Here is a 14,938-nt window from a genome sequence, read left to right as displayed (position 1 = left end):
GTCAATTAGGTAAAAATGAGAGGAAGTTCTGGTTTATAAAGGGATTTATTCTGTATAGGAATGTCAAGTAGTATTTGGATAACCAGAGAAAATAATGTATTATGGTTAATTCCTTGGGTATTAAATATAGATTCCAGATAAATGTTTTTCAGTTTATGGAAGCACAAATTTGGATTGCTTAACTGTAAAGATAGCGATGTCTTGTAGAAAAAACTATTTTTTATTTTCGATAATTTGGAGCCAATAATTACGAAGGGGAGTATGTGAAACTTCAGAGCTCTCGGATTTTTATTCATTATTCCTGCTCTGTAGTTTCTGTGGACTGAGGCAGACCTTGGTACAGTGCAGAATTTTATCATCTGAAGACATTGCTCATGTAAAAATGTATGTTGAGGGAATGTTGTAGCAGAATTTCCCATAGCTATGTTTTTGAACCACTATATGTATAAACCGACAATATGTGTTTGTGTATATATATATGTATATATATATAGTGGTAGCTTTACCAGGATAAATTTTCAGACATCTAAGATTGTTGAATTACATATTGGATTGAAGATTAAATCCAATCTTGTCACTGGGTTTGAGAGTTACTCAGTCTCCTAGCTCAACCCAGTATGTATGGGATTTAGTACACATTTGTTTTTCTGCTTTAAGCCTCCATTCTTGGACTTACTGAAAAGGTTTTCTGAAGTTACAGTAATTTAAGGTTAAAGAGGAAAACTTTTTCAGGGGTGACTCACTACAGAGGTAGACACTAAAAGTGAAATGGAGAACTCTATACCCTGTTTACCATGTAAGGAAAATAATTTTCTGAAAATTCAGAAATAATTGTGTCTGCTTACTGCTGCTAATTACCAGGTTTTCTAATTAGCTTTTCTGTTCTTGGGAATGACATTGTCTTTTAACACAAGTTTTAGCTATGGAAGACTAACCCATGTGGCTAAGTGAAAATTGTTACTACTGTATAAAGGCAGAATGTAAACCAGTGCTGTGTAATTACTTTTAAGTACCTATAAAATCAAGTGGGGAAAAAAAGCAAGGCCCTCATGAGTAGATTTAATTTTACAATGTAATGATACGAATGTGCACAAGAAAAAACTGAAGGACCTGCTGGTATGAAAATACTGAAAATCTGATCTAAAGAAAATGGAAATGGAGGTAAATAAATCTCCTTTCCTTCATGGTCACCTCAGGGGCAGCTCTGTGGAAGTTTTATACCACATATTAAAGAATGCAGTAAATTATATTGTATTACATAACAGGTTTGTGAGATATGATAGTAACATCATCAGAATTCCTCCGTAATGACAGAGCTGATTTGGAATACTTTCTCCATTGATTTGGTATGCATTTTAATGTACCATTTTCAATCACATGTTCCTTTCAGTGTGCCTGTAATGGAATTTCAAGTAAAAATGAATTTGTTGTGGAAATTAGATTATTGCAGTGGTTACAGCTAAACATGCATAACAGGGTGCTTTCTTAGGATCTTAGAATCATTTAGGTTGGAAAAGACCTTTGAGATCATGAAGTCCAACTGCTAAGACGATAACTTAGAAACAAATTGGAAGTCTTATGAGTTTGCAGACTAGAATTTTCCTTTCTCTTTCCTATTAGCAGAAAAAATAATGAAAAAAAGGCAGGAGTTTCTAAGATGTTCTGACAAGGTTACCATCTGATGTAAGATACCAGGTTGGCAGCCTACTTCCAAATTTATTTCCTGTTTTTTTTATTTTAGGTCCCAACTCTGATCCCAGTTCTGATATTTAAATTGGGAAGACCTTTGGAACCTGCACTTTACAGGGATATATTGTATACATTGCCTACACTGGGTGTACACAAGGTCAGAATGAAAAATTTTTAGTAGAACAAAAACTGTATCAATAAGAGGTCATTTATTTGTAAAAAACTATTTATACTGAGCAATGCATAGCTTGCTTAAAGTAACTGATTTGTAAGCTTCGGCATACCTTTCTGATATTTTGGATGGCATATGACGTTTGCTTTAAAGAATGAAATGTACATCATGCTTTATCTGCACTGTGCCATCATTTTATATCTGACGAAGATGCTCTTGGGTTCGTTATGTACTAAAGTTTTTCAGAAAATTACTTCCAGTTTTTTACCAACATCGCAGTTGGACGGTTATCTGCTGTTGTACATGGTTGTAAAATAATGATTTGTAGGTTAGTCTTTGTTCTTGGACATAAAAAGTAACAATGACATTTGGTTAAAAAATTTGTTTCAGGTTTGTGTAGCTCAGATTCTACGTGCCATATACATGCTGGGGAGCACGCCAAAGCTCAGAGCAATTACTTTGCGGCTGATGACATCCTTATGGGAAAGACAGGTTAGAAAATTCTTGTAGTGTCACTAAGTGTAGTTGAAAAACTTCATTACAACTAACGAAGAGAGGAAATTAATTTTGAAACATTGCTTATACTGGTATCTCATTATCAGGAATGTAAAGTAAATGGTGAGTATTGCTTCTGCTTTAGTAAAAAATTTCAATAGTATGTCCTTCATGAAACCTGCTTTTCTTTCCATCAGGTCTCAGATTGCAATTAAGGGAAAAGAATTGTTTGAAGGACAGCTTTCTGATTTTCATAATGTGCAGTAAGAACAAGACCTTTAGATGGCAATAATTTGCTGCTTTGTTTGTGAAGTAGCAACAGAGATTTGGTCTGCGAAAGCCAGAACTCGGTGCAGCATCAGATTCCAATAATGAAGAAAAACAGAGTATGGAATGCAATAAAAGTAGTATTTAGAGGTCACGTAAAAGTGATAGCAATTGAAAATCCTGTCACTAGCTTTTGAAGGTGTGATGATAGCTTTTAAATTAAATTTTTTCTAGGATCGAATTTACCCAGAATTGCAGAAGTTCTTGATGATGTCGGATACACCCTCTTTGTCTGTTGACAAGGAGGTTCAGTGGGAAAAGCTGGTTGCTAAAGCTGCTTGTATAAGAGACATATGTAGGCAGAGGTAAGCACAAGCATTATCCATCTTACATCTTTGTAAGGGAAAACAATTTATTTATTTATTTCCAGAAATTCTGTATAATTATTTTTACCTTCTCTGTTATATTAATTGAGAGTAATATTTTTCTAGTTGTATGAGGTACTGACTCGAGCATTGCTAATCTCAACAGCTAGTAAGTTTTGGGGGTTGTATTATAACTAATAGAAAGCATGTATAAATAACATTAAAATTACTTCATCCTGAAACAAAACATTATGAAACAAAAAAATTATGAAGAGTGATGAAATATTAGAAGAAACAACCCATGTCTATCTTTTGATCTATTTGAAGAAAGATAGGATGCTTTTCTGAAAAGTGTATTTTCTCACATGCAAATTGCTCATCTTTATTCAGATACACTACTGACCACAGAACACAGTTGTACAAGTCTAAGTGGATGATATATTGATACTGATTCTTTCCAGCTCTAACAATCCGTGAATATCAGTACTTGACAATGATTTACAGTTCCCATAAAGATTATTTTTAAACACATTATCACTTACTTCCTGGTTTTATGTGCACAGTAGCATCTTTTCTCTGTCACCTATCTTTTGGTTTCCACTTTTCGCTTTCTTGAAGATCAGTCACAAACAGCTGGGAACATTCATGTATCTTTCCATCATCAACTTAAAAAAAAAAATATTCTTAAATAAAATATCCTTTGCTTTACTTCATCAACCTTCTTTAATTTTGCCAAACAGCATTTTTCAAGAACATGGCAGGGGGCAGGGGCAGGGAAGTAAAAAGTAAGAGATAAATCTCAGTGCAGCTGTAATATTCTTTTTAGCAGGTAAGTGGTGTAGTTAGAGCTCAGGTGTATCACGTTCTTTGTGCACTTAGAAATTATTTGGAAGAAAGTAAGAGTAAATAGAGAAAGTCTGAATGTTCCATGCTTATAAATCACCTAGCCAGGTGCTATTTACCCCAGTTTTGTATAGAAACAGTATAAGGAGCTGCTGAATATGTGGTTGACGCCTCCTAAACCACTACCTGATAAAATTGAATGGAAGTGAAAGGACTGGAAAGCAAACAAGCAGCCCATGCAATCACTGAAGGAGGGACAAATGACATTGCAGCAGGAAAAAATTCGGAAAAATATTCCTGTCTGAAATAAGAGGGCCAGGAGACTTTTGCTGCCAGAATCTCCGCAATACACAGTAGTGAGATAGAAGGCTGCAACAAAGAAGCAAAGAAGAGTGTCTAATAGCCCAGGTGGATTTTCCTTTTAGGTCACTTCTTGAATGATGTAATCTTTTAGCACTCATAACATCCTTGAACAAAAACTTCCATATCTTAAGCACTTGGTGATCTTTTATTTGGAACTTGATGTCTGCTGATTTAATTCTCCGTATCACATAGCCTTTAGAGCTCTCTATCATGTTCTTCCTTGTATCTTTTTTTTTTCTGGCCCATTTTAGTATGTTCTAGTTGTCACTTAAAACCAATACTCGGTACATTTTTGTGTATATAATAGAACTTGTGTGTATTCATGAATATTGCCTTGTTATCTTCATGGTTTTTTATTCAGACCATACCAGCACGGAGCAGACATGTTGGCTGCGATTTCCCAGGTATTAAATGAATGCACAAAACCTGATCAAGCTGCACCTGCTGCCATAGTGTTACAGGGTCTTCAGGCACTTTGTGAGGCTGAGGTAAGACTAAATTGGTTTGTCCCTGTGTTTCATGTTTTGCTTGTGGATCATGGACTATTTACCTACATGGCCTTTTATTTTTAAGAGTACATTGGATTGTTACAGAATTATTTTTTTTCTGACAAATTTAATTTCTCTCTTCCAACATCAGTTAATTGTTCCTGGAAAATGATATTGTGAACTTCTACAAGTCAGCCCTTCAGTGCATGGGTTGGAATTTTAGGTCAACTGTGCAGTTTGTTTCAAAGACATCCTTTCATGGGTTTTTCCTTGAGATTTGCGGAGAACAGCTGTTCAGCACATAATTCTGACTGGCTGAAAAGTACATAACTCGTTCTTTTTTGATAACCTTCTTACTGGCCTGCCCTGCTGGGTCTCATTCTCACAGTGTGCTTGATAGGGAGTGAAATCACTTGTAATGGGGAGGCTTCTGTTTTACTCTAATGCATCCATTACTTACTGATAAAGAGGACAAGTAAGCATTGGAACATACTGCCCAGAGAAGCTGTGCTGTCTCCATTGCTGGAGGTTTTCACACTACTTTTGAATACAACCCTGAGCAACTGGGTCTGATCTCACAGTGACCCTGCTGTAAGCAGGAGCTTGGACTGGAAATATCCTGAGGTCTCTTCCAAACCAAATTGTCCTGTGATCCTATGATACCCTTTCTTTTCACAGTGACGTCCCAGATGTGGTGATGCAGGCACAGATATGGTATGAATCACACTATAGACTAGTTGGGGACTATGCAGGCCATCTAAGTTAGTGGACTGATGATAGCCTGCAGGACTGTTTGGTTACCCATTCTCTGCCAAACAACAATTTTACGTCTATGCAGTTCTTCACGTTTTAGAGCAGTGTTTACTGCAGTGAGGCAAATCCAATGAAATCCAGCCATTGCCAGATGATACATTTGAAATCATGTCTGCACTTAAAGGACAACATAGTAAATGGTTAGCAGCCAATACACATTAGTATTCAATAGTTGAAAAGCTTCACACAATGGCTACTTAGAACCAACTTATTCAGGTTAATTACTGTGTTTGCTGTTGATATGGAGTTTGGCTCTTAATGTCGTCGCATAGGCAGGTTCATTACCCAGTGTGCAGTGCCAATTCATATATCGACTTGAGGAACTGAGGTATTTCTTTTCTTTCATTCTAGTTTGTGCAAAGTAGGGAGCTAGGTGGTAACCCACAGATGCTTAGCTCCCCAATTGTTAGAACTTTACACTATTTATACAGTTCAGCAAACAAAGACATTGGTTACAAGTTACATAGTTCCTTCATTACTTAGTACTCAGTTTCCTATTTGTAACACAATTCTCTTGCTTCTCATGTTAATTAGTTCACATGCTCAGTCTCAACTTCTTTTTGGGTCTGGGGGATCTTCAGTCGATGGCCAATGAGTCGGTGCCAGAATTACCTTTCCCATGGTTTTCCCTTGCTGAGCTCATTCCTCATGGTGAGCTTCCAGTCAGCTCATCTATTTTGTGGGGGTGCTTCCCTTTGAAGTGACTGTTTCAGACAAAGGATTTACCAGTGCTTAACAAAGCGCTTAGCGGGACATACAAAATACTCATATCTTGAATTAACCATTAACAACTCATTTGTTTCAATTGTCTTCAAGTCAAACTTCTAACAGTACATTTGATTTTATTAATCATCCCCCATCATTTGATGTCATTGAGGTCACATAGGTTCTTTGAATGCTGGCCTCAGTGTTTACGCAGTGGTTTCCCAGGCTGAACTGTATTTAGACTGTGTGCTGGAAAGAAGCACGAGCTAAGCCTATGACACATGTCACATACTACTATGAAAACCTCATTTGAGAGCAGACATACCATACCACTGTTGAGAAGTGGAAGGCTGAGACAGCTTCAGGTACTCAAGATGGAAGGAAGGGGAAAGAATGTCCTTGTGGACAGGTACCAGTTTCTCCTGTCCTAATTCTTACAGATCTTCCTCATCTTGCTTTGTTTCCCCAGTTTCATGCCACTGTAATGTACCTGCCACCCAGGTATGCTGAAGGTTTAGTAGAGAGTTTTCTTGTCGTTTGGCAAGCTGGCTAACCATTTGGGTTAAGTAATGTAGTCTGTCCCTTATTTAGTATTTAGACTGCAGTTTGCAGTGCAGAAGCCTTAAACAGCATAACCACAGAGGTTGGTCAGAGGGTGCTTTCTCTCTCTGCCACTGTCTCAATAGATAACCATGGGAAAGGGATTTAATCTCTTTGAGCTTTTCCATGGGCAGCTGCTTAGGTACCCGATTCTAGCAAGCACCTAATTTTCAGTCAACTTCTGCACCAGTATAACAAGTTATGTTTTCATAGTAGTGTTGACATAGGTGATGATGTAACCTTATAACCGTGTGGTTTTATCAAAGCTCAAGTTCTCGGAGTCTCAGAAGGGCTCCTTTGTAAAAGTAACACTATAATAAAGTGTGCTGCAACATTGATATTTTTGTTGTTGTTGTTGAATACTGTGGAAGAACAGTTTTCCATTTTGTTGACTGCACTAATTGTTTTGTGTAAATGTAATGGCTTTACCCAAAGTGCATACTACATGAATGGCATTAAAAGTACTGGCTTCACTTTTGCAGGACTCACAAGAAGAGCTAGCCCTCCCCCCATCTTCCCCTTTTAATTTTTTTGGTAGCCATAACAAAAGGCCTTCAATGAATAGTGCACAGTAACTTGCATGTCAAAAATGTAAAATACACACAGTTCCTGCTGGACTACATTTCCTATTTCTGGGCAAATATTTTGGGTTTTTTTCCCAGTGATTTCAACAGAAGCCAGTGTACTTCCTATAAGGCCATCTATCCTGGCATCTAATCAATTTCATGTATCAAGTACTGTATGCAAACCAAGGAATTTTCAAGAATGAAAATGCTAGGCATAGCATTTAAAACCCCTTTCCAAGCTTTTTGTGGGAGTGGGTTTCTTGCTGTTTATTCACTCAGTCCATATGTATTTGTGTATTGATCTGAAAGAATTACTAGCATAGCAGAGTAATATAACGAACTGAAAAATTGTCTGAGAAGAAATTATGTTGACTAAGTTTAACATTCAGGAGGAATTACAAAGCTAGATGGTGTTTAAACAGTGTATGCTTAAAAACTACTCTTAAAATGACGAGTTTGTGTTGAGATGCTATCAGAGGATCATTATCTTCTTCTTGGGCTCAAGTTTCTGCCAGCTTCACTTTCCGAGGTCAGATTTACTTCTCATGCTCTTTTTGCCTTACTTTATATCCTTGGCCTTGTACATAGTTAACATCATCATTTCGGTTTGAACTCTTTAGCCAATAGTGTAGGTGCAGTTCCTTACCCGTGCAGATCTGCTGTTGAAGGGCACTGCCAGGCTCCCAAGGATGATCTCTGTATAGGTAAGGGTTTTTCCACATACAGAATTAGTGAGTAAAATAAGTTGCACAGGAACCTTATTGGCCTGCGTTCAGTCTAACTGGTCTGGGGAACACCCAGCCTCAGGATATTTCCCATTTTACTTGATTTCCCTATTACCTGCTACGGCTGCTAAAAGTGCTGCGGCTGCTTTTTTTGTTTTTGGTTGTTTTTTTTTTTTTTTTAATCTGAACTGTGTGATTTATGCCCTCACTGAATGAAAATGGTGTTACCAGCTGCACTTTCAAGTCAGCTACCAAAATCCATTTTAGTACGTCTTCATCACTGGCGTGATTTCTGTATTTTGGAAGCTGGAAATGTCAAAGATATTGTGGCAATTTTTCCTGTTACAAATGCACTATGTTGTATCGTACAGTAGTTTGAGTTGGAAGGGACCCTTAAAAGTCATCTAGTCACAAACAGTTCCTCCTCCTGCATCTGCTTCTGTACCCAGCCTCTTTTCATCTTGGAAGCATTCATTGCAGTGGCAACTTTTGTTTTGTGTCCCTTGATTACGATAGGTGGCTTACTAGTGTTACCATGTTGTTTTCTTCTCTTCTTCTCCCTGTTTTTGCTTCCCAAAGCTTTGCCATTTTATGTATTTTGACATTTCATTTGCTTTTTTTGCAAGGCTGGAACAGATTTTTAACCTTGTCTTCTGGTTTTGCTAATAAGATAGCTAGTACTCTTGCACTTTTTGTAAGAAATGGTATATAGTGATAGCTTGAGAGACACTGGATAGCCTCAGCAACACTAAATTCATCAATGTATTTTAGGTGGAGAAATTACTGCTTTGTCTAGTAGTAAGAAGATTTTATTTTTTTCAGAGCACACAGCATGATTTGCAGTGTTACTAGGTTTTGTCGAAACTTTGTGATCTAAAACACTGACAGTGGCTCTTAATTTGCATGTTACTTCTTTTTGTTTGGTCTTCAACTTCATGGTGGATTCATTGCGGACACAAAATACCTTAAGGAATTCTATACTCTAAGTAATTATAATCTGTTAGCAGAAACTGGAAAACTACTTATGTAGGCCACAAAAGTAATTCCCCTTTTGTATCTGACATTTCAATGTAAGCATTTTTTCATTTGAATGTGGGCATACTCTGTAGACAAAATGGTCATGGCCAAACTTTTTACTGTGGAAATGGCATTGAGGAGCGATTTGGCTGTGAATCCTCAGGACTAATAGTAGTGCATCTGCCTCTACGGCACCATTGTGTTGTCAAGTCAGCTGGATTTGGAGTATTGGGCAAAATAAAGAAGACGGTCTTATTTACTAATAAGTATTATTTATTCCTAAATCATATTTGTCCATAAATGTCACAGGGCAGCCAGTGTCATTTTTTGTTACCACAGTGCAATACTCTCTGACCAGGTTATTTTAGATATTCCATGCATGGAAGATATAATATGTAATGTCAAATTTACTTGTTTAAAGATAGTTGTTACACAGGATTTCAGATTCAGCAGGGTGGTACAAAACATACTGAAATCGCAATACAAATGTAAGTTACATTTAGCAAAATACAGCAATTGCAATATACAGTTCAGTCACAGTACCAATTAATGATTCCCATTACCCATCTCTGACTGTCATGTTGTTAAGTGTCCCCAGTTGCCAGGAAGGAATATGGGGGCTGAAGTCAGCTCAAGCCCCTTGCTCACTTCGAAATTCTCTTGTTGGCTGTCTAGTTTTTATACTATATGTTGGGCTGAGCCATGTATTTGCTTCCCCATGTGCTGATCTGACTGACTGAGAGACATGTTCACACTCTTAATGATCTGGGGAGAAGCATTCATACCATTGGTTGATCCACTGAACTGTTGATAGCTGTGTATCTAAAACAAAGGTCGTCTTTGTGTTGAGTCAGTTTCTTTGCAACAGCAGTGGTCAGTCCCACCCTGCATTATTCTCTGAGCTTCATGGGCACATCACCTTTGCTGGTGTGACCCTTCTATTGTAGGGGTTTATTGGTCCGTCATAGTGTGTAATCCTTAATGCAAAGCAGTGGTATGCCCTTTACTTTTGGCAAGTTGCACTGATTTCTGTAGCTGGCTATTAAATATAACACTTTGCAGTAGAGGGTGTGTCTGGTAGATTTTGCTGCGATGTTCCAGAAAGATTCCGATAGATTTTATCCTAATTGCGTTTCAGAGGAGATTCTGAATTTCAGGCAATCATAATGAAAGATGTGGAACTGCTCTGCAATAAATAAAGAATACCACATGTTCACTCGGTTACTGACACATTTACTGTCTGGATATACTGATTCAGTTTTAAGGTTTTATCAAAAAGATAGAAAGGAAGACATAATTCACAAGTAGCTACCTGAGGATCATTTTGGGACAATGACAGACCAAGGAATCTATTTTATATTTCTGCTGAACCTACTGGATTGTTTTAATAAAAATTGCAGTTGTACTGGGATACACTTTTTTCTGTTTTGCATACTCTAGGAAGACGTACTAAGGTTGCTAAGAGGTGATGGAGTTGTTTAGAATGCTGTTAAACAAGACACATTGCCAGCTGTGTTTTCTAGGTTATTTCAAAATGCCAGTTCTGCCCAAGTCATTTTTTCAGATTGCCGGAAGTTTTGAGCAGTCTAAATATGTTTACTTCAAAAAATCAAGAAGAAACCCCCTTTTCTCATTTCATGTGTTGTTTTAGGATAGAGAACACGTAGACTATAAGGTGATGGCTACAGCAGCACTGTGATCACAGGGAACAGTCAGCTATGGCAACCACAACCAAAAGGCTTCAGAGCTGTTGTTATGCAAGTGTTGTGGTCCATGATCCACCCAAAAGGAGAGGAGTCTTGCACCTTGCTTTCATTGGAAGAGGTTGTGACACCTGCAGATATCAAAGGGTGAACCCAAACAACCATAAAGAGCTAAGAAATATAACAAGCAATTTTTGGACCTTATTTTACAGTTGTTAAAGCTACCATTTCTCCTTTAAAAAGCAAGTGGAATAGTCCTTGTGTAGCCTAATCCAGTTGGCCCTCCTTTGTGGGGTGGGCTAGGTGACCTCCAGAGATCCCTTCCAACCTAAGTTGTTCTCTGAGTCACGGATTCTGTGATAGACTTGGTACGCCAGACTTGCTGAAGTGTGAATGGGTATTCTGTCTCAGAGCAGATGCTGCTTAAAATTATGTGCTGCTCTGACTTGCTTCCCCCCTAAATCAGAAGTGAAATTCAATTTCAATGTTGTTGCCTATTTTTTCCCATGATTTCCCTTCTTAGGACAGTAAGTCATCTGAAGCAAGTGTGCCTTTTCTGTATTTGACATCAGTAAAATTTCTATTATTACAAAGATTTTATTATTTTATTATTATAAAGTGGGTTTTTTCCCCTCTAGCAAATATATTTTCAGTCAGTGCTTTTTCCAGCAGTAAGCTTGCTATTTTAAAACAAATTTTAAAAAACACAAAACACAAATGTAACCCACAATATACTGTACCAGAAGCACTGACAACTTGGATGGTTGTTAACGTCTCAATATGACAATGAAATATCCGTTTGAACAAACCTAGGATGAATAAAAAAACCCCAACAAAGAACATAAAGGTGAAAACAGACTTAAAACTTCCACCAAAGTATGACACTCGTGTGTCTAGATCTGTGAACGTACATTTTCTGATTAACACTGGTTCTTTTTCTGCAGATAGTAATTGACTTATCAGTGTCATGAAATTCTCTTATCTTGCTAGTTTCATAAGAGTGTGTTGCATTTTTGGAGGACAGCTTTGTCCAGCTGAGCAGTGACTCTGGAATCACAGGGCTTTTCCTTCGGGGTTCATGACTGGCAGAGGCAGTTCATTACAAGATGTTTATCACAGTCATCTCTTCCTCCGGAAAGACATCATGTCAAGGTTATTAATGCTTTTATAACATTTTTATTTATTTACTTTTAAAATATTTCTGTGTAAAGTACAACTCTCCTATCTTCCCCGCTGTTCCCATCTCCCTGCTCCATTGGTTCACGGTATTTCATTTAGTACGGTGTTTTCTGTAGGACTGCCATTATGTTACCAGTCTAGAAAATTCCTTCTGAAAGAAGCCAAGAGAATTGTACAGTCTTAACCTCTTCAAAAGTATTTTTAAAGGAAATCTAATGTTACGGCAACCAATGATGAAGTCCATTAATGACAGGCCAGAGGGCACAGCTGTACTCAGTGATGATTTTAACATCCTCTAGCTTCTGTATTTATTGGCTACTACATGATGTTTAGTGAGATTAAATATTCTTCAGATAGATTCACCAAGTTTATTTGGGTTATTACCCAGTCTGAAGTCATATGAGATCCACTTCAAAACCAAATACTTAGTTGTCAGCATAATTTGGGCAGGCGGGACATTCTGTAAATTCTTATTTTTTCTCAGAACGCAGCAAAAGTTTTTAAGTTATGGTATATTCCAAGCTGCACTGCTTCTTCAGTTAAGACAAAAAAAAAACAAAACAAAACCACACATGCCCTTGTTGACAAATCTCTTCTTCCAAACCTGTCCTTGGATTCTTTCTGTCCCAATTTAAAATTGAAGTAGAATTTAATAACCTGAATGAACTCATATTGTTTCTATTGTCCTTTTATAATAAATGAAAATAATAATAATGTTTCTTCCTCTCCTAATACCAGCAGTGTTTAAAATGAGAAAGAAGTGACTTCCTGCAAGCTCCTGTGCTATAAACTGAGTATGCAATGGCAATGTGTTATTTTTGGTTGGGAAGCATACAAAGTAAACATGTCTTATATTGTGGCAGAAGAGGGTGTAATCATTTGAAGGATGTGTGTTTTCTTTTGAAGGCATCCAGTGAGAAATGAAACATACACCTGCAGTGTTTAGAAGTTATTTTTTGATACTTATAAAACTTTCCCTTTTGCATTCTTAAAGAATACAGTTTCCAAAATGCTAGTATGTTATGATTTCTGGATGCAGCAATGCAGTTTTTCAAATGTTCCCACCTCTAATTGCAAAGAACCAGAATTTGCTTGGGGACCTCTTTAGATCTAACACTTGGATGCTGGGTTATTGAATGAAGTTCTCATGCTTTAACTGGCAGCTCTCAGAGTGGCATGTTGTAAGACCATCTGCTTTAGAGTGGAAACTCTGTTGCAACTGTTCTTTGCAAAGGCAGAAACATTCTGGGTAGTGTTGAAAAGTTTTTGGATTTTCATCAGATTAAAGGTACTCTCAAAAGATCAGAACTATCATGCAAGTGAGAGAGTTTCAATTTTGTCAGAAATGCCAAAGGAACCTTGCTCAGTGGCTCTATAAATTGTGATTATCTAATTGAACATCACTGAACTGAAAATATTATTACTCAAATTGTAGTAAATTTTTTTTTTTGCAGTTTCATTGAATAAAGAATTTGATACAGGCTGGTGCTTATTTTTGTCACTGTGTTGAATTGAATGTGAAGTGAGGTTTGGATTCGTAACACTGGATCCTAGAAATGTGAGCGGGTCCTCAGTGCAGAGCTTTTTAACTAGCTGCCAGAATTATATGTGCCTTTCTTGCCAGAGAAATCACTGACCTTGAAGAATTCCACTGATTCTTAATTGTGTTATTCAGCTTCATGCACAGCTATTTAATGGGACCATGATGAGAATGATTCTGGGTTCAGTAGAGGTCCAGAGTGCCACATACTGAGAATGCAAGAGAATGCCTTAAGTCAAGAGAATCCTTGGTCTGTCTTACAGTTAAAATCCTTTATGCTGCTCAGGCCTGGCAGCATCTCAATGTTCTGCAAGACTTGAACCTTCGGTTCTTTGAGTTAATAATCTGGGTAAGATGAGAGCTGCACATCTTTGGATTTATGACAACTAATGGATACCATGCGTCTGGGGTTTTGTCTCAATGTCTGCCCAGTACCTCAAGACCTCATCCAAACTGAAGATTCTTTTTAGTACTTTTCTCCGTGCTTTAGAGCTTCAGGTAGGGGCAGTGTTATGATGAAGGGTCAAGTCTGAAACTTTGCTGGCAAAGTTTTTTGACAGCTAAAGCACTTTGTTTTGTTTTAATCTCCTTTTATTCAAAAACAACCCCCCTAAATACAAATACTAGGAAAGCAAATTAAATGGCATTCTTTACCTTTTGCCTTCCAGAGCAATACAAGAGCAGTGGTGAGTGAGGAAATGGAAACATTTGATAGTGAAAGGTTGGAAAGACCAACAAGAAAGTATGACTGTCATCTTAACAATTTTTGTTTAGTATGATCCAGCTTTTTATTCTCTATGGAATTAATTTGTTCAGTAATACAACTTGTTAGACGATGTATTTTGGAACTGTGTTTTATGTTTGGTGTGCTGGGATCCTGTCTGAGACAGCATGTTGGCAGTTGCAGTGTAGTAATTCAGTACATTAAGCATGCTAGAGATTGGCAAGTCATTGATTACAAAAACAGAAGTCAAGAGTTGTGTAAACTGGCATGTGTATATTGCTGTACTGAAGAATGCATCTTTCTGCAAGTAAGTTATGCCTATACTCTTCGATAAAATGTTTAGCATTTGGAAGCTCATTTGGAAACATGGGCTGTTTCTCTTAGCCAGTAGAAAAACTGAGTAGAAAAGCTGGACTCCCACTTCTCAAGGTAGGCATATATCAACAGATTTCAAATCAGTAGTATGTTTATATAATTTCTGCTGTTAGTTATGCATAAAATAAAGAAAATAAATTGTTAAAATTGATTTTATAGTGAAATTATTTTGGTGTTGACAAAACTACCAAATTAGTATTTATTGCTTACAGTCTGCTGAGTACTGTGTCCTGTATAGCAGTTACACTGCATTTTGTGCCTAAGATGCTTACATGTGCATGAATGTGTGGAAAACAATCCTCAGTGGAA

At 37.3% G+C, this 14,938-nt stretch overlaps 1 protein-coding gene across 2 annotated transcripts in view; it reads left to right on the top strand.

Annotated features, from left to right (window-relative positions):
* FOCAD (focadhesin) overlaps window positions 1-14,938 on the top strand; it is a 118,381-nt gene that overhangs the window by 43,275 nt on the left and 60,168 nt on the right. For both annotated transcript variants that reach the window (XM_040578933.1, XM_040578932.1), the window contains exons 13-16: window positions 1,742-1,846; window positions 2,252-2,353; window positions 2,858-2,988; window positions 4,556-4,682. In XM_040578933.1, coding sequence (XP_040434867.1) covers window positions 1,742-1,846; window positions 2,252-2,353; window positions 2,858-2,988; window positions 4,556-4,682 — 465 coding nt within the window. The remainder of the gene's footprint in view (window positions 1-1,741; window positions 1,847-2,251; window positions 2,354-2,857; window positions 2,989-4,555; window positions 4,683-14,938) is intronic.

The sequence above is a fragment of the Falco naumanni genome, chromosome Z (genome assembly GCF_017639655.2).
Source record: "Falco naumanni isolate bFalNau1 chromosome Z, bFalNau1.pat, whole genome shotgun sequence".
Lineage (NCBI taxonomy): Eukaryota > Metazoa > Chordata > Aves > Falconiformes > Falconidae > Falco > Falco naumanni.
The sequence above is the reverse complement of the archived record's forward strand: the minus strand, read 5'-3'. Positions and strand labels throughout refer to the sequence as shown.